General features: G+C 42.6%; 2 protein-coding genes and 1 pseudogene across 6 annotated transcripts in view; all 3 read left to right on the top strand.

Moving 5' to 3' along the window:
- Positions 1–18,423, top strand: part of LOC131509955 (atherin-like) — a 47,663-nt gene extending 29,240 nt beyond the window's left edge. For 2 of the 4 annotated variants that reach the window (XM_058726294.1, XM_058726297.1), the window contains 2 exons: positions 7,882–7,980; positions 18,209–18,423. In XM_058726294.1, the coding sequence (XP_058582277.1) occupies positions 7,882–7,922 (41 nt within the window). In that variant the 3' untranslated portion in view covers positions 7,923–7,980; positions 18,209–18,423. The remainder of the gene's footprint in view (positions 1–7,881; positions 7,981–18,208) is intronic. The other 2 variants (XM_058726296.1, XM_058726295.1) reach the window with 2 other exon arrangements.
- On the top strand, positions 1,101–4,274 carry LOC131509954 (transmembrane protein 14C-like; annotated as a pseudogene).
- Positions 18,424–18,533: 110 nt separating the features above from the next.
- Positions 18,534–26,664, top strand: part of ATXN7 (ataxin 7) — a 95,420-nt gene continuing 87,289 nt past the window's right edge. For both annotated transcript variants that reach the window (XM_058726287.1, XM_058726289.1), the window contains exons 1-3: positions 18,534–19,441; positions 19,838–20,173; positions 20,404–20,472. In XM_058726287.1, coding sequence (XP_058582270.1) covers positions 19,186–19,441; positions 19,838–20,173; positions 20,404–20,472 — 661 coding nt within the window. In that variant the 5' untranslated portion in view covers positions 18,534–19,185. The remainder of the gene's footprint in view (positions 19,442–19,837; positions 20,174–20,403; positions 20,473–26,664) is intronic.

Here is a 26,664-nt window from a genome sequence, read left to right as displayed (position 1 = left end):
TTAGACTTTCATTTCCTCATTTATAAATGTTCTTCATAGTGCTGTGGTGAAGATTACAAAGGGTAGTACATGTAAAGTATTTAGCACAGGGGCTGGCCCAGAAAAACACTCAGTAAAAGTTGTTACTATTATTGGTAGTGTTAATAAGTATGCCTCCAGTGTTAAATACTGGCTAGCTGTTCATTTATTTGACATCGTTCCTAAAGGACAGTGCTAGAGTAGCAAAGAATGATTTGACTAAGTATATTTATGTGGATTTTAGAATTTGATAACCCTACTCCAGTGATAGGAGGTTAATGTCCCCCTGGCAGAATATTGGGGGAGAAACCCTTTCTGTCCCTCTGAGGCTCCCCTCCTCCCTGTCAACACCACAGAATTTTTATTCCTCTATCAAGAGGACAGTAGGAGTTGTGGCCTTGACTTCTCATCTCTCCTTCCCTTCTTTCCTCTATAGGTGGATTTGGCCTGGAAGAGTGAGGGTGGATGCCAGAACAGCTACATATTGCTCAGGCATAATTGCAAGTTCTTAGCAAGGCAGGAGCATCCCACCCCAGGCCCACATTATCTTGAGTGGTTGGGTAGCTGTCAGAGCCTGTGGTTCCACTGAATTCAATTCTGTTCAGCAGGCATTTATTAACACTTAAAATATCAGGCCCTGGGGATACAAGGGTGAAATGTTGCAGACCCTGCCTCTAAGAAGCCCATTGAGGGACTTAGGTGTGATGACCTGAAGAGGTTTATTGGGGTTTGTTTTGAAGGCTTGATATGAGTTGCTTGGAAAGTAGGAAGGAGAAGTTTCTGGTGGCAGGAACAGAGGTAGGAATTGCTGCGCTGGGTGGCAGTAGAAGGAATGTTTTTTTTTTTTTTTTTTTTTAACATTTTTTTTTATTTTTTTATTTTTTTATTTTTGGGACAGAGAGAGACAGAGCATGAACGGGGGAGGGGCAGAGAGAGAGGGAGACACAGAATCGGAAACAGGCTCCAGGCTCCGAGCCATCAGCCCAGAGCCTGACGCGGGGCTCGAACTCACGGACCGCGAGATCGTGACCTGGCTGAAGCCGGACGCTTAACCGACTGCGCCACCCAGGCGCCCCAGAAGGAATGGTTTTAAGCTCCACTTTAGTATGCAGCTGCCTCACTGTTACCCCTTTAGGGTCTCATCTCACAAGTCTCCGTTTTTTCTCTACTAAAGGAGTGCAGTGAAAGTTCCTATATCATAGAACAGGGAGGATTACGTGAGAGAATGCATTTAAAGGATTTACTGTGTGTTGAAAATGGGCACATAGTAAGTGTTTAGTAATTGTCAGCTACAACTGTTATTGTCATGTGCTTTTGTAATTGACGTACAGATCTACTGACTTGAGCAAGTATTTTGCGCAAAGTGGAGAATTATTGACAATTTTATTATATTTTTGTTTCTCCTTTAGGCTCATGGTGAAATAGTGTACCATAGTTCCAGTTGATGGAAAATGGCTTACCCCTCAGCTAAAAAGAGAGTAAGCCCAGTTAACCTCAGCGAAGCCTGGGGAAGTTGGGGCTTGAGATGGGAGAGCCACGCGACCTGAAATGGCAAGGGAAGTGAGGGATAGTTAAATGGAAACCTTTCGTGAGAAGGGAGGGGCTGAATGTGGATGGAAACCTTCTAGTGCCAGGCACTGTCAGAAAATGGAGGCTGTTTTAGAAGTGCTGAGATTCCATGTGCAGATTCACAGAGAATCGAGAAAGCCCTAGTGACTGACTGCAGAGACTAAAATGTACCCATGAAACCGATGCCAGAGGTGTTGGGAGTCCTTACTAGTAAGTGATTTCAGCTTCCTTTTTATTTTTTAATATTTATTTTTTGGAGAGTGAAAGTAGGGCAGGGACAGAGAGAGGGGGACAGAGGACCTGAAACAAGCTTTGTGCTGATAGGCTGACAGCCCGCGAGCCCAGTGCGGGGCTCGAACTCACGAATCATGAGATCATGACCAGAGAGGAAGTCGGACACTCAATTGACTGAGCCACTCAGGCGCTCTCTCAGCTCCCTTTTTAGCAGTTATGTTTTCCTATTCTCATTTGGTGTTGAATGGAGTGACTTGGGGCAGACCCTGAAGCTCAGTAGGTGGAAAACTCCAGCTGACCTTTGAAGGGGTGGATACCCAGTAGCACCATTGAAAGTCAGGCTGTGGGGAGTATAGAGTTTCATTCTTAAATTTGTTTTGCCAGGGAGAAAGCCTGTCAGGGTGAAAGCAAGGAAGAGAATGAGTAAACCACATTAATCCATATTTCTGGAGAATTACAGGTGACATGTCATCTGTTTTTAAAATGTTTATTCTGTGGTGTTTCATATGGGAGATCTTAGAAGAGCCTTAGGATAACAACATGAGCTCAGGGTCACACATAAGAGACAGGTGTATAAGGGGAACAAGTGATACAGCTAGGAGGGAACTTTGAAAAGAACGTGCCCAGTGACAAGGGGCAGCCTGTGACAGCATCAGCCAGTTATCCCCATGCAGGAGAGCTGGCCCCAGGGGCCACATTTATTAACTTTCCAAAAGCAAAAGGGAATACGGAATTTTATGTAAACCTTCCCACCTTGTAAGTATTAGCAGCAAATTCCTCTTTCCCCCTAAGATCGCCAAAGAAACAGACAATAAGGTGAACTGTTTTAGGCCTGTGGACTCTGCAGCGAGGGTCAAAGAGCGGAAAGAAAAATATGTAGTCCAGGGGTTAGGCCTTTCAGCTGAACACATGGTCAACTCCAGTGCCAGGCACGGTACCTGGCGTGGAGCACATGCTCAGTACGTTTTTATTGAGTAAATAAATGGAGCAAACCTCTGTTCGTTGTCAGTCTTTCTGTGGGCAGAATGGAGAGACCGGAGCTGGCCTCCCCTTAGCTCTAACTTAGAGAATCGAGTCAGAACTTGCGTTGCCGCCCTTGTAGGGCCCTCTCTACCCTCTTCACTTCCCTTTCATGCCCTTGAAGAGGGCACCTTCAAGTAGCTATTCAAGCTCCTACATTTAAGAAGGTTTAAGACATAAAAAGAAGTTTATGCTGTTCTGCTTCAGTACGGGGCCAACTGAGTTTAGTGTGTTTTTCTTTCCTCTATCATGGTTAGTGCATTTTTGTTTAATTTTGACAGACTTGGTTGGCAGTATAATAAGTGATCTAGATTATGCCTTAAATTACAGTGAGGCTCTCAGAGTCTTAAAAGTACATAAAAATGTTCTGGAAAATAAGTCATTTTCCCTGTAAAGGTTGATATTGTTCATGTAACAGTGTGGGCTGGTCTCTGTTTAAAGGTAATGAGGGGCACTTGGGTGGCTCAGTGAGTTAAGTGTCCCACTCTTGGTTTTGGCTCAGGCCATGATCTCGTGGTTCAGGAGTTCCGAGCCCCGTATCAGGCTCTGCGCTGACAGCATGGTGCCTGCTTGGGATACTCTCTCTCCCCCACTTTCTCTGCCCCTCCCCTGTTCATGTGCTCTCTCTCTCTCTCTCTCTCTCTAAATAAACTTAAAAAAAATAAAGGTAATGAGAGGATTTTTCTAAACCCTTGGACATTCTGCAGAATCTTCTTGTATAACAAATGCTGGTGGTATCTGCCCTTTAAAAAACAAAACTTTTGGTTTCCTGCGGGCCTGGACTCCACACCTCACGGCTTGTGCGCCATGGGTGCAGTCTTAGGGGAAGGAAGTGCAGGCCTGGTGTACTCTTCTGTCTGGTCAGAGGGAAAGAGAATGCAGAAGGACTCTGGCCCACTAGTGCCTTTACACTGGATTGGCTTTGGCTATGCTGCACTGGTTGCTTCTGGCGGGATCATTGGCTTCGCAAAAAGCAGGTAACGTCCAGTCACGGGCTGCTGGGCTTGTTTTTGGAAGTGTAATAGGCCTGGGTGCTTCTCAGCTGTCTCAGGATCCGAGGAACATTGGGTTTTCCTAGCTACATCTGGAACCTTAGCTGGCATTATGGGGATGGATGAGATTCTACCACTCTGGGAAATTTCTGCCTGCGGGCCTAATCTCGGGTGCCAGTTTCCTGATGGTCGCCAAACTTGTGTGTTGAGTAGACCCCATCAGTAGTGGTCATGTCCGAGCATGGACTCATGAAGATTTTAAAAACTTCCATTATTTTTTAGTGTATTAAGAGAAACAAATGCAGCATTTTCACATATTCTGACATTTTACTTAAAAAAAAAAAATGACATTGAACTTTCCAGAAGAAATCATTCACTATCATAGCCTTAAAGAGACAGTGGTTTGTAACCCAAGAGCTCCTTATTACAGTTTGATTCTTGTGTGTTGATGTTCTCTCTTCTCTCTGTGACTGTAGGTAAAGCCTCAAGGGGTAAAATGTTAGGTATCAACTTTGGGGACCCCAAAACCCCATGCCCAATCAGAACAGTGTGAAAAAAATCTCTTCTGAGCTTTAGAGTTTCTGTTCTTTGGCTCATATTAGAACACAGACCCTATTTGAAATTATGTCAAATGGAATATCAATGAAAATAAAATTTATCGTAAATAATAAAAAAAATTTTTTGATCTTTATTTTTGAGAGAGAGAGAGAGAGAGAGAGAGAGAGAGGGAGGGGCAGAGAAGGAGAAGGAGACACAGAATCTGAAGCAGGCTTCAGGCTCTGAGCTGTCAGCACAGAGCCCAACGTGGGGCTTGAACTCACGAACTGTGAGATCATGACATGAGCCAAAGTCAGATGCTTAACCATCTGAGCCACCCAGGGCCCCAATAATAAAAAAATTAAAAACAAACAAACAAAAAAAACACCAAAACTTTCTACTGTCTTGAACAAGATTATTTTTGTTGCACTTAATCAAGAATCACTTAAACTTTCAGGCTCAGACCAGGTGAGCCATTTACTCTGTAGGTCCAGGGGATTCTTAAACACTTAGGGAAGGAAATGCTTTGGGCCTCTGGTGGACCATACCTGGGACAGGAAAGTCCTAGAACCCCTTCCACCCACCTCCCCGCAGACCAGCTTTTTCCCTTTCTTTGCTCTGGAACTTCGTGGGCTCCTGGGTCAGATTTGCTCTGAGCAGCACTTCCATTCTTCTCTTTGCTGACAGGCTTTTTCCTATAGACTGAGAGTACATGGGAGTGGCTTGCAGCCTAGACCAGAGTAGACCTTCCTCATTCTAAAAAATTTTTTTTTCAACGTTTTTTATTTTTATTTTTGGGACAGAGAGAGACAGAGCATGAACGGGGGAGGGGCAGAGAGAGAGGGAGACACAGAATCGGAAACAGGCTCCAGGCTCCGAGCCATCAGCCCAGAGCCTGACGCGGGGCTCGAACTCACGGACTGCGAGATCGTGACCTGGCTGAAGTCGGACGCTTAACCGACTGCGCCACCCAGGCGCCCCTAGACCTTCCTCATTCTAAACTCTAGTTCCAAGGAGGACAAATAGAATGTCTCAGTTTGGGTCTTGTGTCCAACTTTGGCCAAAACAGAGGAGTTTGGCCTCCTCTGTTTAGAGGAATTCCTCTGGCTAGAGGAATTCAAGTTATGTCTTTTTTATTTCCTTTTCTCCCATCTTTAACTGGCTGTCATTTAAAAGAAAAATCTGGAGCACCTGGGTAGCTCTGTCTGTTAAGCGCTCGACTTCGGCTCGGGTCATGATCTAATGGTTCATGTGACTGAGCCCCACATCAAGCTTTGCACTGACAGTGCAGAGTCTGCTTGGGATTCTCTCTCTCCTTCTCTCTCTGCCCCTCCCCCCCCTCAAAATAAATAAACTTTAAAAAAATAAAAAGAAAAAGCCTTGTTAAAAATTCTATTTATTGAATGTTACATAGCAGGTGGTGAATGAATGAAAGCTGTCAAATTCTATGTTTCTATTCTTAGCAAATGCTTTCCAGTCTACCTTTTAAACAATTTCTCTTTGTCTTTGCAAAACAAAATTAAGTTGCTGTTTAGGCAGATTGGTGTACTGGCAAGGGAACTGAAAGAATACCAAAGGCCTCCATTCTAGTTCCAAGTCCAAACCATTTATTTGCTGGGTAATCTTGAGCAAATTATGACCTCTCTCCGTCTGTTTCCTTACTAGTAAAATGGAGATCATAACAACAGCTCTTTTGAGCACAGTGGTCTTGTGAAGATAAAAAAGGAGGACATATACAAACAAAGGATAGTTTTCTTCCCCCTATCCCGAGAGAAGTTACTATTTTTAAAAGCTTATTTTTAGTCGCTGCCACTACCTTTTTATCTCTTAGAGTCTCCCTTAAAGCATTTTTAAGGTATGCAGGCCAGTAAGTGGTGAATTCTTTTAAAGGTAGAAACTATCTTGGGGGCGATTTCGTAGAGTCCCCCAAATCTGGTGACTTGCTTGGGTACTTTGGCTGGTGATCTGGCTAGATTTCCTGAGGGAAAATGGGAAAATAGTTGACCTAACAACATCCTGTCAAGCACAGAGTTTAACCTGAGGCCAGTGCTGTTCAACCTCCACCTGGTCAGCTCTGAAGCAATCAGTCACCAGGCTGAGTGGTTACTTCTGACAAAACATCTTTATTGGCTGTCTCTATCCTGGTAATTTGTAGCTTCCTCTGAGTGATTTTGCATAGCTATAAAGTGTTTAGGATGTAAAGAAATGAATGTTGGCTTTTATTGGAAATAAGGCAGAAAAAGAACACTAAAATGGAAATCAGAAAAAAATTTAAAAGATAGGAGACTAAGAAGGAATTAGGAATCCAGGGAAGGGAACATCTGGCTTATAAAGATTGTAGGAATGGTTACTGAATGATTACATTACTGGGTAACATTTTGTGGGTGAATGAAACAAACTGTTTTTAAAAGGAAGAGGGAAAGGATATGATCCAGGAATAACTTAAAAGCCAATAAAGATAATTATGAATAAATGTTCAAAACATGGCATAGAATTTCAGCCGCTGACTTTTCAAAGATGCTTTATTAGTGTCTCAGACCATAGAAATTTTTAGCTTACTCTCCTAGATTATATGAAAATAAATAAAAATTAAGCAAAGCAACCTTCTTGCCATCCAACTTTGGTATGTAGCTTGTGAGAATTTTAGGAAGAGATGTGTGTTAATAGTGAATTTTTCATATGAAAGTAGCCTGCCTTGTGCTTTATACCTTGACAGCATCTGTTCCAAAGCTGTGTCATTACCTGTATTTGCTGTTGTTTCTCTTCTGCTGCATGTCAAACTTGAAAACCAGCCTAATTTTGTAATTCTAGATTATTAACCTTCAATCCCTCGACTCCTTAACTCAGTGCTACTCTACAAATTAATTTTAATAGTAGCCACATTCTACTTGAAATTTATATATACACATTTGTATGAAAATATGTAGATGATGGAGTACATAATTCCTTTGTGCTTTTTAGAGAGATGGCTTAATTGAGTTTTTGTTTTCTGTTTGTACTATTATGAATTGTTTATATAAATTGCTGAGTGATAAAGGATGGAGTGAGCTCTCTAAATAATAATCTCATTCGGTGTGTGTGTGTGTGTGTGTGTGTGTGTGTGTGTGTGTGTGTGTTTTAAATTTCTGATACTGACAGGTTTCATAAGGGTAGGCTTTCTGAATAACCATTTCAAAAATTAAGTGAAAAGTCATTAGTGGCAAATTACACACAAGGATTTTAAGCCTCAGGAGACTAACTCTGTGTACACATTGAATAGCCATTTATTCTTAGTTTGTTGTAAATATAGCCAATTAAATTCACTGTAAAAAAAAAAACAAAAAACAAAACAAAAACAAAACAACAACCTGAATTGCATTTGTTGTAAAATTGGTAAAGTGCTTGAATTTTAACACTTTGACATTTCAAAGCACATATAATAATTTTGGAACATCTGGCAACTAATGAGATTGTAGATTTCTGATTAGCTTTATTCTTTGTTTCATCCTTTTCCCCCTTTCTCTTTTTGTAGATCTGAACAGAATTAAGAAGAAAGAACTTCCACAATCATAGCAGATGAAGATCCACTGGTAAATCAATCAGAAATTTTGGCCTGCCCGCCAAGAAAAAGGTAATTAGCTGTCTCAACATAGCTCAGGTGAATGAATGCAGTGCTACTGATTATAATAGAGTTTGAATTTTACCAAAGGATGATGGTTTTTAAAGTTCAGGGTACCTGTGTAAGATCTCCAGTATAACCCTGAATATGATCTTACTGATATGACATGACTGTGAATTTAAGAGTACAATATTATTAGGTATGTGTTTGTCAAAAGAAAAAGTGCTAAATAACCATCTGCAACTTATAGGAGAACTTTGGAGATAGGAGCATTCCCTGTCCCCCATACATGTCTACTTTTTGCTAGGAATTTGTCCAAAGACATGCTCTTATGTTTCTGTCCAGTTCCACTTTACCTAGCTTCTCTTTTCTTTTCTCCACAAGCAATATAGAGCCAGCTGCTCGGAGCAGGGAAGATCCTAAGCAAAGTGTAAAATAGGCAGGAGTTCTTCAGGCACACTTTCTGGGCCCAGTGCCTTTGCCCAGGTCAGTACAAAAATAGCAGCCACTATTAATTGAGTTTCTCACTATATATTTGCCATTGTGCATTTACAATTTGGGGAAGAAGGTGGTAAGTTTCACATAATCTGAAAAAGAAGAAAAGTTCCTGGAGGAAATTTTTTTTTAAGTTTATTTGTTTATTTTGAGAGAGAGAGCGAGAGAGAGAGACAGCACATGCATGAGTGAGGGAGAGGCAGAGAGAGAGGGAGAGAGAATCCCAGGCAGGATCCACGTGGTCATCTCAGAGCCTGACATGGGGCTTGAACTCACAAACCCACAGATCATGAGCTGGGCCAAAGTAGAGTCAAACATTTCACTCACTAAGCCACCCAGGCATCCTAGGGAGGAATTTTTATTAAAACAAAACAAGAAAATCCATCTTCCTATCTACTCCTGAAAGGACTGAGGGGGCTTAAGATGCAGTTTAAGATGAGTCATTTAGGGATAAAATTGAACACAATCCCAACAGGGAAGACCAGAGTTTCAGCTTCTGAAATTGATCAGCTTGTATATTTAGGCAACAGACAAATGCAAAGCTTCAGTGAAGTTTAGGCAACTATAGCAAAGATGGAAGCAAACACTGTAAACAACACGAACATTCACCTTCAAAGATAACATTTTGAACAAAACAAACAGAAACAGGAACTTCAGGAAGGATGTAGCTTTTTTTTTTTTTTAATGTTTATTTTGAGAGAGACAGAGAGGGAAGGAACAATCCCAAGCAGGCCTCACGTTAGGTGCAGAGCCTGATGTGGGGCTCGATCCCAGGAACCGTGAGATCATGGCCCAAGCCAAAGTCAAGAGTCGGATGCTTAGCCATGTGAGCCACGCAGGCGCCCTAGGATGTAGCTATGTGTTTAGAATAAGTGACTGGGCTTTTCTGAAGTCTCTGCCTTCAAAATGGGCCTTTAAAATTTTCTGACCTGAAGCTGAAAAGGCAGACTCATCACAAAGGATGGCATTCATTGAGGAATGTCTGAAAAGTGCCAGAGAAGAGAGGAGCAGGGTTTTCCTAGATGGTAGTGAGCACCTGGCAGTGGTGGGATGTGGGGGTTCTGGGGGAGGTAGAGAGAAAACACATTTGACCAAAATGCCAAAGGAGCTGTTCAGCCTGTGATTTTCTTTGAGCGTCCACTCTGAGCAGAGGGATTGTTCTTGAGGAGGAAAAGAGAATAGGAGGTGGTTTTCACAGACTACAAGTATGACTTCCTCTTTTTTGAATAGTGTTCAGATGAAAAGACTAATATGATACCAGGAAGTCAATGACAAAGGGCAGGGAAGGAAGAAGTATAACAAACTCAAGTCTGCCGGAAGAAGTGTGACAAAGTCACGTCCAGACAGGTAGAAGCATGAAATGCGCCAGGAGAACTGTGAGAAACTGTCAAATTCATGGCCAATGTAAAAGGGCAGCCCCTTTTTAGTGTCAGCTGATTATAGGCCCAATACCTATTCAACAAATGTTTCTTGAGTACCCTCTTGTGTCATGCTGTACTCTCTGGGCATTGGGGATCAGAGGGACAAAAATCTCTGCCACTGTAGCACTTCTTTTTTAATGGAAATAAATAGATAATAGATAAAATATAGTAAGTGAATATATTGTACTAGATGGTGATAGTTGGTTGGGAAAAGCAGCTTAGGATAATGAGAATCAGGTGTGCTGATGAGGGCTGGAGCTGCAGTGTTAAATAAAGGTGATCAGGGTAGACTTTTTTTTTTTTTTTTTTTTGATGTTTGTTTATTTTTGACAGAGGGGCAGAGCAGGGGAGGAGCAGGGGAGGAGCAGGGGAGGAGCAGAGAGAGAGGTAGACATAGAGTCTGAAGCAGGCTCCAGGCTCTGAGCTGTCAGCACAGAGCCTGATGAGGGGATCGAGCCCATAACTGAGAGATCATGACCTGAGCCAAAGTCAGACACTTAACCGACTCACCCAGATGCCCCAAAATACTTGCATATCTTAAACTTACATAATGTTAAATGTCAATCATATTCCAGTAAAGCTGGAAAAATGGAAACATACAAATTGTATGTTAATAAGAAGTCTCTTTAATTACATTCTTTCACTTCCTGTTCTCCCTAAGTCCAGAGTTACCTCAACTGTTTTCTATGCATAGATTTGTCATTATGATTATTACGGTTTCACAAAAATAGGCACATAGTCTGTAGTATTTTGCATGTTGCTTTTAAAAAATTTATACTTTGGCTGCCTTTCCACTTGTTTCTTTTGGGCTGCTACATTATATGCTGTACTTTCATTTGTAAAAAAAAAAAACAGAAAAAAAAAATGTGAGAAGCAAAAGTGGGGCACCTGGGTGGCTCAGTCACTTAAGCATCCTGATTTTGGCTCAGGTCATGATCTTACGGGTTTGTGAGATCGAGCCCCCGTGTCAGGCTCTGCGCTGACAGCATAGAGCCTCTTTGGGATTCTTTCTCTCCCTGTTTCTCTGCCCTTCCCCTGCTTGCTCATGTGCATGCACTCTCTATCACTCTTTTTCAAAATAAATAAATAAACTTATTTTAAAAAAGAAGAAAAGCAAAGACCTCTATTACAAAGAGGATGAGGTATCGTAAAATATAAGAATAGCTAACACTTAATGAGTACTGACTATGTGACAAGTGCTGTTCTGAACATATTACATAATTGACTCCTGGTAACAACCTTGTAAGTTAGAATACTGTTGGGATACTGTATAGATGAGGGGTACATACCCTTGTGGTCCTCCTTTTACAGAAAAGCTAACTGAGGGAGAGGCAAAATGTGTCCTGTTCAGGCCCAGAGTTAGGCAGTGGCAGAAATGGGCTCCGGGACAAGTTTTACCTCCCACTGATGGTCGTCTCCCACCATCACCTCTTTGTAGGTCTAAACATTCTCATCACTCCCAAAGGACGGTCCTGTGTCCATTAAACAGTAACTCCTCATTTTCCCCTCCCCTCAGGCCCTGAAAGCCACCCGTCTATTCTCTGTCTCTGTACATTTTCCTATTCTGGATATTTTACATACATGAAATCATACAGTACGTGGCCTTTTGTGTCTGGCTTCTTTTACGTGGCTCGTGTTTGAGGATCCTCTGTGTTGTAGCATGTACCAGAACTTTACTCCTTTTAATTGCTGAATAATACTCCATTGTGTGTATACGTTGATCAGTTGATGGGCCTTTGGGTTGCTCCCACCTTTTGGCTATTTATTGTAAGTAATGCCATTATGAACATTGGTGTACAAATATCTGTTTGAGTCCCTGCTTTCAATTCTTTTGAATATATACATCTAGAAATGGAATTAGAGGATCTTATTGTAAATCTGTGTTTAACCTTTTGAGGGACTGCCAAATTGTTTTCCACAGGGGTTGTACCATTTTGCATTCCCACCAGCAATGTACAAGAATTCCATTTTTCTCTTACATCTTTGCCAAGATTGTTTTTTTCTGTTTTGCTTTGATAATAGACATTCTTTTGGTTGGAAATTGGTATCTTACTGTGGATTTTCTAGTATTTCTCTAATGACAAATGATGCTGAATATCTTTTCATTTGCTTCTTGGTTATTTGTGTTGTCTTCTTTGGACAAATGTCTGTTGAGATCCTTTGCCAATTTTGAAAATTGGATTATTTGCCTCCTTTTTTTTTGAGTTGTAAGATTTCTTTATACATTCTAAATACAAGTTCGTTATCAAATATGTGATTTGCAAATTTTTTCTCCCTGTGGAGTCTTTTTACTTTTTGAGAGTGTCCTTTGAAGCACAAAGGTTTAATGGTTTTGGTGAAGTCCAGCTTATCTCTTTGGCTCTGTTTTTAAGAAATACTTGGTAAGTCAGATTCTAGACTCTAGCTTATTAACCACTGATTTAGGATTGCTGCTCTCTGCTGCCACTCCCCCCAGAAACCATTTGGAAAAATGCTAATGCTTTGTGCAAATACCTGTTTTCTGAAGTGGAGAGAGGCAGAGAGCTCTGGAGAGTAGGGAGGGTAGATTTCTCACCAGTAGCAATTTTGTTTCAGTTCGATTTTTTCCTGCTCCTGAAGTTCCTTCACTTGGACCAGTGTGGTGTGGAGGAGGCTGTGATCAAAGTCTCTGGGTCCTGCAGGTTTTACATTGATCAAAATAGAGGCTAAACTAGGTTAAGTAGGTTAAAATGTCAAAAACTTTGCCTTGTGTCCTAGATTGTAGCATTTAAAATCAGAATGTCCATGGGATGTAGTAATTGTGTGTTTCTAGGAAGAAAGGTTTAGGGACTGTCACATCTAGAGGGTCATTTGGGTTAAGGTCTCCCCTTTTATATGAGAAAATATGTGTTTGGGGTAGGATTTGAAGACAGAAAACTACATTCATTCATTCACTCACATGTTTAGTGGAAGATAGTTAAGTCTGCATGCCATTTATCTCTACCAAGGAGAGGAACATTTTATTTTGGAGGTGGATGGGGGATTAAAGCCTCTGTGGAATAGTCTGTCCTTTGGGAAAGAAGCAGTACAAACCCCGATGGCTATAGGATCAGGGTGTACACAACAATGGGGAAAAGCAAGGGGGTCATGTTGGTGAGGTCTAGGACTTTGCTCAGAACTGGAACTTTGCTGGGGGAAGGAGGAAGAAAGTTGTGTTGTTCCTTCCCTCTTGTACTAACACACCTGCACTGTTAGTCCTGGAGTGTAGCCTTAAGGCATTTTGCTGACGAGCTTTGGGACCTGGCCACCACACATCTTATGGTAGGTAGATTCCAAGTTCCCAATGACACGCTTAGGTTGGGAATACAGACAGTCGATCCCTGGGAAAAGTAAGCATATATCTCATTGCTACCTTGCTTTCAGAACCCATACTCTTAACCCCAGTCCATGAAGTCCTGTGATTTAGAGGTGGGGATGAGTTCTCATGGGCTTAGTGTGAGGGATCAGGAAAGCTTTTGTTAAAGAAAAGGGATTTGAGGAAGGACTTGGCTAAACAGTAGGATTTAAGCCAAGGGAGGGAAAGTATTATAAATAGAGTGACCTTTATGAACAAAGCTTGGGGGCTGCGGTCTGGAGTGGGGAGCGTGTTTGAAACTATCAGTTGGTCATTTTGGCTGAATTGTAGAGTACCTGCTGGAGGGAACTCTGTGGGCGTGGTGGCGTGGGACCAACTCTAGAGGACCCTGAGTGCTAGGAGAGAAGTTTTTACTGAATTCAGTGGTCAGGGGGGAGCCCCTAAAACTGTTAGAGCAAGAACGGACATAAAACTAAAGCCATTCTTCATTCTGCAAGACTGGTGTGATAGTATAGCATGGGTAGGTTAAAATTGGGGCTTTCCATGTGACAGCATAAAAATGGCTAACAGTGCTTTTGTACTATGAGCTCTCCTAATACTCCTCATGAAGCAGATAACTCCTGTTTGACTAATTTTATAGATGATGAAACTGGTACAGAGAGGTTAAATATGTAACTCCCCAGAGTTACATAGCTAGTACGTGGTAGAACCAGGATTCAGCCTGGGCAGGTCAGCTCTAGAACTCCTGTTCTTAACTGGGGGCCCTATAAGGTGGTAACACTTACAGTCACTTCAGTGAAACACTGAACACTGCAACAGTACAAAGAAGACATAGGAAATTATTTTTAACAGTGTGTTTAATCTTTGCATTTTATTGCATCTGAGGCAGTGCACCAGAACTTTATATAGTCAGCCTCTCTTTATAGCTAAACGCTGGTCTGACTTTTTCCATTTTTTCCCCCATAACTTTTTCCCCCTTTTTCTTGTTTTTCTTTTCTTTCTTTTTTTTTTTTTTTGTTTTTAAAGCTACTTAAAGGCTTTAAGTGAAGATTTTAAATCAAGTTTGTTAGTAGTTTAAATTTGCAGGCCAGTATTAAATCCCTAGAAACACTTGATCTGTATTCAATTTACAGTTAAAACTTATTACTTTGTATTTTTAAATCTTTCTCTTCCTTCAAACAGTCTGGTATTAGTGGTGAATGTTTCTTTGGGAGAATTCATCCGTAGCTACACACATGTGATTAAGAAAACAAACTCAGTATTCAAAATTTTGCGCGTCTTGGCAAATGACACAGCTTGTAGAATGAATACGTTTCGGGTTAAGTCTTTAAAAAGATAATTGCCCTCATTTTTAAATTTCCACCTTTGCAACCATCCTTATTATTTCTGATTTTGCACTTGATTGTCAGGAATGCCAGCCACTGAGCTGAATTCAATTTCCTCCTTCCACTGTTCTCCCCCTGCTGGAATAGAGGTATTCATGACAGGCTTTAAGGATTTCACTAGAGGGAGCACAGTTAAAGGGTTCTTGCCTGCCAACCTCACATGCAGAAGAGAGCCCTGGCTCTGGAGAAGAAAGAGGGAGAGAGAGAGGTGTGGTCAGAGGAGGGAGAGGATATGAATCAAGGCTCAGCCAATTTTAAGAGAAATAAACCAAAACCAAAATATTCCTAATTCAGGGGATCTGAGTTTCTTGTTTCTCAAATGACTGCAGTCCTTTGGGGTTGATAATGGAGAATCTCTGTTACCAACCCTGTAATTTGCACAGATAAATATACCGTGGTTCCTGGTTTTCAAGTTTATTAAAATGTTGTAGTGGGACCAGTGGGGTTTTTTTCCAAATAAAAAGGAGGTTGTGTGGGCTCTTGCATCTTAGAGGTTTTGGACAGTTTCAGCCATTTTACATTAAACCAGATTTAAAGAGTGGAAAAGATCAACTTTTATTTTTGCCACTTAGTGATGCCTTTGGCCTTTGAACAAAGCATTTTACAAGTGGATCTGCTGTGCGAAGAATACTTTTTGTAAAGAGAGACCTTGTTACCCTTGGCACCTACTGGGAACGTCCCTAAATTTGGATGGTGAAGTCAGGCCATATTTTAAATGCATCCCTGGAAGAGATGAAATGTTCAGAATTTGGCAGCATTTCGCCTCTGACGGCCTAGTTCTTAAGCCACATACAGTCTAATTGGTGGTGACAGCCTTTTGCATAAGAGCATTTTGATGAATTAAATTATTTCCAGTACTTCTTATTCTTCTCATGTCGTCAGCAAAATCGCTATGTTGTGTTTACCTTGTGCCTACCAGGTACAATGTGTTAGGCAATAAGGAAATGTTTGATCAATTGAGTCCTCATTAGTCAAACCTTATAAAACATAGTATTTATCTATGCAGATAGATATTGAAGATCCTCATAGCTGTGAGACATAATCAGTATGCTGGCAGGAACACTGATAGCTTACAAGGCACACTACTATATTAAAATAATTACATTAAATGAATATAAATTGTATTAGCAATTTTCTTTTTATATTTTGGGGGGTATAGAGGACAGGTATTTAGGTAAGAAGTCCTTAGGGTTTTTTATTATGGCCTGGTAGGTAAAATAAGTATTTGAGTTTCTGCTGTACTCTTGTTTACAGACTGTGCCCTTTGTATAAGGAATACTTTGGAAATATTGCCCCAATTTGTGTATCAGAACACTGGACTTTCTCAGCTAACAGTTTTGACTTTTGTTGGTGACTCATTTGAACTGTGGGAAACCCAAACCAACTATGGATATCAGAAACTGCCTAATCTGGAAGGGTTTAGGACTTTCTTATGGGTGAAGAGAGTGTGGTAAATGCATTGGCTTCAGCAGAAGAAGATTGGTGGGGAGATGTCATAGAGTTGCCTGTTATCCTTCAGCTTCAAAGTTAAATACATTTCACAGATAAGAATTGATCTGGATTGCTTAGTTTGATATAAGACGCTTATGTATACTGTTCACTTTGTGTTAAGCTTTGTACCAACTTTCCGTGGATCTTTTCACATATTCCTCAGAAGAAACCTCGCTTTATCTCCATTTTACCTATTAGGACACTGAGGTGCAGACAGGTTAGGTAATTTGCTCCGGTTACACAACTTTTAAGTGGAAGAGCAAGTACATGGACCCAGAAAGAATTCCTAGCACCTAGGTCCAGAGCCCTCCTTAATGGTCGTTATTTGTTTTTTTGTTTTGTTTTTGTTTTTAAAATTTTTTTAATGTTTATTTTAGAGAGAGACAGAGACAGAGCATGAGTGGGGGAGGGGCAGAGAGAGAGACACACACACACACACACAGAATCTGAAGCAGGCTCCCGGCTCTGAGCTTTCAGCACTGAACCCGATGTGGGGCCTGAATTCATGAGCCGTGAGATCATGACCTGAGCTGAAGTTGGATGCTCAACCGACTGAGCCATCCAGGCGCCCGATGGTCCTTATTTGTAAGTCGGAAGTAATACACCTTCCCCCTTACACAGTTTTGCATGTTAGTTGAGATAACGTGAACAGTACCTCTGGCAATCTTGGCACCTAGTAGGAGCTCAACAACTGAGAGTTACTATTAGTAACAACTTCTCTTAATAAAGTTCATAATGCTGAGAGGATACTTATTACATTTCACTTTATATTCTGTTGTATTTTCTTTATTAAACGACTCAAAAACTGTAAAGAAAAAAGAAAGATGTGTTGAGCAACAGTAAGGACAGAAGTGAAGTATTATAAAGTGCCACATTGAGCCCATTGGCCAGAGGTTATATTAGTGAATCTTGAAGGATTTTCACATGTAAAAAGAGGGAAATCAAGCAGTGTCTTGAGGAAGTGGGTCTGTGCTTTCCCCTTATTTTCATTCTCACACTGTACTCAGAGATGAGAAGGGCTGTATTCAAATGGCAAGCTCCCTTTGCTATCTATATAGCTGGGTTGTTCTAAGCTTTTTTAAAAAATGGCAGCTCCAAATGACATTCAAATTCACAAATTTTCATTTCTCTCAAAAATTTTTTTAATGTTTATTTATTTTTGAGAAAGAGCGCGCAAGGAGGGGAGGGGAAGAGAAAGAGATAAACATAGACTCTGAGGCAGGCTCCGGGCTCCAAGCTGTCAGAGCCTGACATGGGGCTGGAACCCACGAACAATGAGATCATGACCTGAGCTGAAGTTGGATGCTTGACTACTGAGCCAACAGGTGCCCCTAAATTTTCATTTATCTTAAAGGTAGAACTATAAAATTCAAAGTTATTAATAAACTGTGTACTTTAATCTAGGAAAACTGAGAAGGTGGATATTTTAATATAATTTTACAGATTTTTCAGTAATTTGGGATGAATTAAAAATTCAAAGTATGCTGGGGCTTCCAATATTGAGGGCCTATTTTTTTTTAGTGTTTATTTATTTATTTTGAGGGTGGGGAGGGGCAGAGGAAGAGGGAAGAGAGAGAATACCAAGCAGGCTCCACACTGTCATCACAGAGCCCCATGTGGGGCTTGATCTCAGGAAGCCTGAGATCATGACACGAGCAGAAATCAAGAGTCTGATGCTTAACTGACTGAGCCACTCAAGTGTTCCTGAGGGCCTATATTAAGAGTTAGGAACCCTATTAGTACCAAACGAATTATATGTTTTGCCCCCACATTTTTCTCACTGAGTATCAGTGAGAAAAGGAAGTTAAAGCCTTAGAAATGATTTTTTTTTTAATCCTTCCAATAATTTCCACCATTTTTGGGGTTGTTTTGTTTCTACTACTTCTTAGATAAAGACAGGAAGCATGCATCGTTTCACTTTTTGAAACTTATGTTAGCATGCAATCCAGGAAAATTTTACAGTTATTTCTAAATCTTTTTAAAATAAAAAAATTGTGTGTGTGTGTATTTTTAACGCTTGTAAATTTTCAACTTAAACCCTTTCGTATAAGAGCCCTGCGTTAAGTTTAGATTGCAATAATATTTCCTTATTAATTTTTACTCTTAAACATTTTTGTTGGACTTTGTTTCTTTAGCAGAGAAGTTGGCCACCTCTATCATGCCAGATGTTCCAGATAAAAAACACGAAACCCTTTTTCTCCCCACCTAGAGAAAGCACCTGTAAGCAAACAACTATGACAGACGTGCCACAAGAGTGCTATTATTGCCACGTGAAACATGATCAAAATCCTTGTTTCTGTCACAGGCTTCAGATTCTCACGTCAGTTTGAAATAACAGAGCACTTACTGACAGTGGTTGGTGTGGTCTGCTACTGTTTCAAGTACTTCACACGCTTTAGTTATTAAGTAGTCTTTTATTTTGCTATCTTTACCTATCACTTAAGCAAAAGCTTTGCAGGGCGCGCGCGTGTTTGTGTGTGTCTGTTGAGGAGGGGTGCTAAATTTTGTGGGCTAGTGCTTAATTTAGTACACAAAAATCTGACAAAACTCTTCTAAACACATTTTCTAGAAGTGCTGTATATTCTCCTAAGCCCTGGGTCCCGCCCCTGCCGAAGGAAAGACAACCATAAAGAGGGAGGGACTAACAACTCCATCTGAAAATGAACCCGATTTTAAAATGGCAAGATTTTTAAAAAAAAATTTTCGGGGCGAACGAATCACTTCTAGGAGCAGTGGAAGGGGAAATAGAGAAATTTCGGGTAGTGTCTCCAAAACCTGTACACAGAATCACCGCCGCCTGTCTCTCCATCTTAAACTGGTTTCATGATCTCTCTTTGCTAGACGAGAAGTTCAAGTTCGCAGGGCGCACGCTGTGACCTCTAGTGGTGGGCATCCGGCGAACACCGGGGCTTCGGGCTGACACCTGGGACGGCACCTGGGCCGCATTTCCTTGCCGGCCGGTGGTTTCCTACACATTAGGCGGCGGCTTGCCATTCATGCTTTTGACAGCTGCGTGGCCGCCCGCGAGCGGAAAGCGAAGTGCTCCCTGCACCAGCCTCTGGGCCCCTGGTCCGAAACCTCGAGCGGGAGGGCCCGACGGCGACCACATTCGATGGTGCCCCGGGGCCGGCCAGCCTGCTCCTCCATAGGTGGCTGCGTTTCCGACTTCGCCCTGGCTCCACTCCGGGGGCTTGACGTGCAAACTTCGCCGGAGCGAGCTGAGAGGGAGGGACCGGCGTGGGGGAGGAGGCGGCGGGAGGCGCCTCTGCTTAAGGGAGCCGGCCGGGCGCCGCGGCTCGGACGGACGCGCGGACGGAAGGAAGGAGCGGGGCCGCCGGGCCCGGCCCGGGGATGCGAGCGGCCTCAGGGTGGGCAGCTGGAGGGCCGGGGGTGCGTCTTCGGGCCTCCCCGCCGTGGGCAGCCGTGGCTGGGGCGGGGGCGGCTCCGGGCGCCGGCCTCCGTGCGGGTCTCGGCGGCAGAGGCAACCAGGGGACCCTGCGCCGCGGTGGCGGGCCGCCGGCGGCTCGTCCCCTCCCCCGAGGGGCCGCGGGAGTCGAAAGCGAAAGCGAGCCCGGGCCGCGGACTTTGCGCCCGGGGCGGGGGGGTGGCACGGGAGGAGGCGGGTTGGGAGGGCTGGGCGGCCGGGGGGCGCTGTCAGCGAGCCCCACCCGGCCTGCGGGCCGCGCACGCCGCCGGAACTCCCCGGCGCCTCCTTAAAAGCGGCCCCCGCGCGACTCTTTTCCCCCTTTTTTGTTACATTGTAGGAGCGGAAAGAATGTCGGAGCGGGCCGTGGATGACGTCAGGGGGGAGCCGCGCCGAGTGGCGGCGGCAGCGGGCGGAGCAGCGGCGGCGGCCGCCCGGCAGCAGCAGCAGCAGCCGCAGCAGCAGCAGCAGCCTCCGCAGCCCCAGCGGCAGCAGCCGCCGCCGCCGCCGCCGCGGCGCCTCCGGCCGGAGGACGGCGGCCCGGGCGCCGCCTCCACATCGGCCGCCGCCGCAATGGCGACCGTCGGGGAGCGCAGGCCCCTGCCCAGTCCAGAAGCGATGCTGGGACAGTCGTGGAATCTGTGGGTCGAGGCTTCCAAACTTCCTGGGAAGGACGGTGAGTGTTCACGCCCTCCTTTTCCCCAGGTCCCTCCGTCCCCCATCCTCTGACCCTCCTCGCCTCCCCGCCCCCACCCTGTGACCCGCCCCCTCGGGGGGTCAGAGATGCTATCGCTCTGTTGGGGTACGCAGAGGTGCCCGCAACTACTCCTTGCGTGCGTGAGCGTGCGTCACACTCCCGGCCACTGATCTGCCTCTCCCCTCCTCCTGTGTGTGTGTATCTCCTAGGGACGGAATTGGACGAAAGTTTCAAGGAGTTTGGGAAAAACCGCGAAGTCATGGGGCTCTGTCGCGAAGGTGAGTCCAGCCCCCCGTTGGAGTTTGTGCAAGCCCCGAGGAAGTTTGCTTGCCCGCTTCGTTAGGGTGGGGAACTTGACCCTACCTTACTCACTCCTTACCCACGCGCGAGGATGCTGCTGCTTGAGGAGGAAGAAGGGGGAGAGCAGAACGATTGGAAAATCTGGTTTCCGGGTCTTCCTGTAATGGGGAGCGTCCTAGAACCCATTGGTGGAGGCCTGGTGTGGTGCAGTCTGAGCTGCGTTGCTCAGTGATAAGCTTTGGGGACTAGCAGTGAGTTGAACCCAAATCCCTTCTGGTCTCTCTTACTGAAAAACACAAGTGGAGATGGGAATTACTAGCTTGGAAAGCATTTCCACGAATGCTTTAGGCGGCTTTGGGAAGGAAATCTTGCCACCAGGAATTTTCTGCTGGCAATCAAAATTGATTTCAAACTTTAGAAAAGATAACAGTTTATCTGTGCGTCCTTACTTCTGTGAGATTCAAGCTGCAAAGTTTAGGATGCTACAGAAGGATCACCACAGCTGAGGAGCAATTGGCCAGACTGTGTGTGTGAGTTGCCAAGATCAAGGTGCGAAAAAGGCCAGAATTCGGTATCGTGAAACAAGCCTTTAGCGTCCATAGTTAGTGAAACCAGTGTCTAATTATTGGTCAGTTTTTAATAAAACTGATCCTTAGAGAAGGATATTTAGGGAAATATTTGTAGCTAAAGGTGTGTCTCCAAATGAAATGAAAGGTCAGGTATCTAGAAACTGTCACTTTTTTTTTTTTCTTTTCTTTTTTCCTCCTAAAATCCTCCTAGATTTTATTTTTCTTTGAATAGTCAACTTTGCTATCTAATGCCTGTGCCAGGCTTGGACACACTGCAGTCAGAAAGGACTTCTGGAGGCCAGTGAACTTTAGGTTAGTTTAAGTTGCTCTTTCAGTGGTGGTAAGGACAAGGCCTTACATGAGGTTTGGTGTCCAAAATCCTGAGTTTATATTCCCTAATGCAATTTCATTGCTTATATATAGCCGTTTACTTTGGCATAGTTATTGTCCATGGCCCAAGAATAGGTAGAACCTTGGCGAGCTGAATGTTTTAAAGTCCAGAGTTGGCCCATTGTTACTCTGTCTCCATATTTACTTCTTGTTTTTAGAGCCTCTCTTTTTTTCACGTTTTCTGTTTTGGTTTTTTGAACTGGCCTCTTGTTGGCCTCTTGGCGCTGAGAAGAAGAGTAATACCAGTGGCAGCTCTGTGAGAGCTTCCAATTGGAACAGATTATAGAGCAAATTAGTTGATTTTGAAAATGAGAATCGCTGTTTGAGAGCAAAGGAAAGAGAGGGAAAGCACAGGACTTGCTGGCGATGTTGCAATAGGAAAAATCAGTTGTTAGTCCGGTTTTAGTGTTGAGTTGGCAGTCCGCCTGGGCTTAAAAAATTAAAATCACTAGGTGGCAACTCTCATATGAAGTAGTTGGAGTAGAGCATTAGAGGACCTGACCCACTCCTGTTCTTAGTTTTTATTCTTTGGATATGGATACATTTCCCATAAGGGGTTTCTAAATCTGTGTGAAAACAGCATGCTAGTAATTATTGGTAATTCCCCAATAGAGGATGAGTAAGGGTATTAGTGTTTCACTGGGCAACTTGGTCTAGACTGAGACCCAACCACATTTAGTGGCTAGAATGCAGTTATTGCCATATTTATTATTTTCTGCTGGGACCTATTCATCAACAGGTTTTATTTACCATGAGGATCTAAGACCTCTTAACTACCTTCTTGAGGCAAAAAGGGCTCAGAGATTTGGTTGTGTGTGTTTCTGACCTACCAAATTACTAATGATTATTAGAGGTGCTGTTTTTTAAAAGTTGCTCTCACCATTCAGAGGATGCTGAAGGGGCCAGGATGGCTGAAATTCTGCCTGGCTGTTTGGCTTAGAGACTGAAGTTTTTAATTCGGTCACTTCTTGATTCATTTGTGATTTTATGGATTTTCTGAAACAGTTGAAAAATTCAAGCATGAGGATATTCAGCACTCATGCAGTGGGCTTTGTTTGTCTAACAAACAGCTCATGTTGGGCTGCTTAAGAAATGAAAATACGTTTTAAAATCAGCAAAAATTATTAGTTATCTTTTGTCTTTAGTGACGATTATTTCCTACCAAGAAAAGGTGTTGTGGAACTAAATCTGTACTAATTCCTCTTGGCAAGGAGGTTAAATGTAGATAAATCGACCACATGATTGAAGCACTAAGAATCAGAAACTGCCCATCTTGGAAGATGTTTGGGAATATGAACCAGACTTGTTGAGTTCTCATCCAGTTACTTTATGATTGTGGACTTAGGGGTAAAAGCCTGGGTATGAGAGCAAGTTGCTTAACCTTGTACTTGTTTTTTACCTCTCAGAATCTGGCTTTCCCTCTTTGTAAAACGTGATAATACCTGCTTCCCAAGGTTGTAGGAGTGGAAATTAAATTAGATAACATACCGAAAATGATTCAGTGCATATAATTTCTTCAATCCTTAAAACTGCTGATAATCTTAGACTTTATTTCTGAATTTAGTATTTATTTGGGTCAGGGGGTTAATATCTGGGACTTGAATGGGCTGTAGTGCAGTCATAGTTTCCTTGAAATTGTAGGCTAAACTGTGTACATCTACTGTTTTCTTAAGTTTTTTTTTTTTTTTTAAATGATTATTTTTGAGAGAGAGATAGAGCCAGGGAGGGGCAGACAGAGAGACAGACACACACACACACACACACACACACACACACACACACACACAGAATCAGAAACAGGATCCATGCTCTGAGCTGTCAGCACAGAGCCCGATGCAGGGCCTGAACTCATGAGCCATGAGATCGTGGCCTGAGCCGAAGTTCCAAGCCTAACCGACTGAGCCATCCAGGCACCCCTGTATGTCTACTTCCTAGTAATGTCTACAGCTTCTCTTGAATTCTCAGAGATCCTTCATTTATCTTGACCCCCAAAATTCAAAACTGGTAAGCCATGATTTTTGTCTTTTTTTTCTCCTGTAGCTTAGTTTGGCCAGTTCTCTCATGGTAAGACTGCCCAAGGGTTAAGGCTGTGGGAGAGGTTAGAACTATTGATTTAGATGGAAGTGAGGTTAGTTGTGGTTTAGCTAATGTCTCATCCCTTTTTTTCCTAATTAGCACAGGTAGGCAAATGTTAGGATAAAATTTCAGTTATCTTTTAGAGGTCATCCTGTTTCCATTTGCATCCTCACATTCTTATTGCCTTTGGTTTCTTGTAATTTGTAATTGTAGTTGATAACACAGGTGATCTGAGTGGAAACAGACGGATAATACATTTTGGCTGTTTTCAAATGATTAAACTTAGAAGATAAATTACTCTATTTTCCAAAGGTAACTTGTGAAATTCTATATCTAACAAAATTATTTTTAGATGAAATTGATTGATATGAGTAACTGATTAAAGTTTCCATATTAGTGACTGAACATATATAGGGAGCCTTAAAAAAGGAAAAACAAATGCCTTGATTTCTTGGCAGATTAAAAAAAAAAAAAAAGCAACTTATTCTGTCACCATTTGAAAGTATATATTATGTGGTGGCTCTTTCATTAGAATGTCAACTCCCAGAGGACAGGAGCATTGTTGATGGAGGTATAGTCATCTTCTGCACTGTTTGTGCTCAGTAAATATTTGCTGCCAAAAATGTATTAATTGGGCTACTTAGAAAGATTGAGTTGAGTCTCTCAAGGATGAAGAGGTCGAATCATCCAATTTTCCATTGTCTCCATGCCCTCCTCCCCCAAAGGTACCTATTCTGTGGGAGGTATGCTTTATGGCCCTCGGAAGGCCAGAGGCTGTCTTTCAGCACTTCCTGTTGATTTGTCCTGAGTTTAGCACTCCATTTACACTTTCCAGAAAGTGCAGACAGGACACCACCTCTCTTATCTGTGATATTTAGGCAAGGGAGTGGAATGGCGACCCAGAGTGTTAGCCACACTTGATGACAGGTGATTTCCCTGTCATAATAACAATGACATAATTGAGCCTAGGGCAAGATGAAAAAGAGGTTGGTTGGCATCTATAAGCAGCAAGATTAAAAGAAAAGAAAATAAAAGACTGACTCGGCATGGGCAGCCTCAGTCAACACTAACTGAGTCACCGTATCAATACTAAATTTTTCTTGCCTAGAGAAGAAAATGGTCATAGTTAGTTAACTGAAAACAAATAGGTATTTGTGTGAAATACTGTTAAAGTAACTGCATTATAAGCATAAAACCCTTTTCCTGAAGTGAAGAACATTTCTGTTTTTCTGTAGGGTTTCTTTCACCTTTTTTCCCCCCAGCTTTTTCTTATGAACAATTTGAAATCTACAAAAGATACAGAAAAAATTTTAATGAGCCTCCTTGTATCCTTCATACAGCTTAAACACCTAATGAGTCATGGCCCAATCTTGTTTCATCCCTACCCCACTCCCCACACTGAATTATTTCGAAGCATGTCCCAGACAGCATATCATTTCTTTAGGTTTTCTTCTTTTCTGCTTACATGGACTTCACCTTGTCTCCTGCAGAATGGAGTCTTTATGTGTGCTGTACCTTCTTTTGAGGCAAGCCAGGCTGCCCTTTCTGATATCTTTCATAGGTGTATGAGTGTTCTGCAGGTGGCAGTGTTTGCATTCTGCCTACATTTCAAGTGGAGATCGAAACTGAGCCTTAGGAATCCATGAGATCCAAGTTCACTGTATCTGAATCAGGTTCATACATTTAAGGAGCACTCAGGTGATTCGATTGCAGGTCACCCACACTTGATGCCTCACGGATGAGAGCTAGGGCTGCACTGACAATGGGCAGTTGTCTGACAGTTGATGTATGAAACTGTCTAAAGTCTGCACGAACTCCAGAGTGAAAGAGCCCCTGGAGACCTAGTGAGACACTCCCACAGAGCAGGGATTCCTTCCTCTTAGTTCTGGTTCCTTAGCTCTTTTAATGTAGATGACAGCCCGTGGACCAAATCCTGCCTGCAGCCTAGCTAAGAATGGTTTCTACATTGTTGAATCATTGAAGTAAAAACTCAGAAGAAAATGATTGTTTGATGATATGTGAAAAAATATGAGATTCAGATATTAGAGTCCATAGTAAAGTTTCATTGGAACATAGCCACAGCCATTCATTTACTTTACTGATGGTCTATGGCGGCTTTCTCCATACAAGGAACAGCAGAGTTGAGTAGGTGCAACCGAAGCCATACAGTCTGCCAAGCCCACAATTTACTGCTTGGCTCTTGACAGACAAAGTTTGCCAGTTCTTGTTCTAATGGGTTCCTTGGTTAATGAAGGAAAACTCATTCTGCAGAATGTGATTTTGGTACTCCTCAAACTTGTTTTGAAGGGGAGAATCTTTAAAATAGTAAAAGTTATTATTCTTAAACCAAAAATTTATCCAGTATTGAAGAAGTATGTTGGGTTAGAAGGAAGATGAAAGAATGTATGTGAGGTTTTGTGTAAGAAGGATCCCGTCCTTGTCCTCTTTTGTCATTCACTGCCACTTCTCTAGGGTATATGTCTGTTTCAGGGCAGTTCAAATGCAGAGCATCAACAGAGCTGTCATTGTCTCAGCTTTTAAGAGCCTTAAACTGTGAGGATGGTGATCAGCTTCTGTTAAGCCCCACTGGAGAAAGAAGCAAACTTTCATGGGATTTTAAAAAGGGTGCCTGACTCAAATTCTTCAGAGTTTCTGCCCTTGTAGTTTGGAGAAACTAGTTTGGAGCCCCATTGGAGGTCATTTTGGGAATTAGGAGGCTGCTTCAGCAGGAACCAGATCTGCATTTTGACTGATGAGGAGGGTATACACCATCCTTGTATCTCACACTTTTAAGATTTTGTACTTGCTGAAGAGTTAACACCTGGCACAATCCATGCTGAATTTCTCCACCCTCTAGGCTTTGTTGTTAATGGAGACCATGTGCGTTACCTGTGATGGCGTGGGGTTCCCAAGCTTTACTCAAGTTACAGTTTTGTTTCTTGTGAACTCTAACTTTGGGAGAAATTTGTGCATCGTTACTGAGTGTGACCTACATGTTCTATGGCCTCATTTCTTATAAGGATATCCTGCTTTCTCAATGCCACATCTCACAGCATACCTGTGTATATGTGGACAGCTTAAGCTTGGTGAGAACGTTTATTCTGTGCCAACATATGCTTTACCTTATGTCATCTT

This window comes from Neofelis nebulosa, chromosome 4 (genome assembly GCF_028018385.1).
Source record: "Neofelis nebulosa isolate mNeoNeb1 chromosome 4, mNeoNeb1.pri, whole genome shotgun sequence".
Classification (NCBI taxonomy): Eukaryota; Metazoa; Chordata; class Mammalia; order Carnivora; family Felidae; genus Neofelis; species Neofelis nebulosa.
Note: the sequence above shows the minus strand (reverse complement) of the source record. Positions and strands in the feature narration are given on the sequence as shown.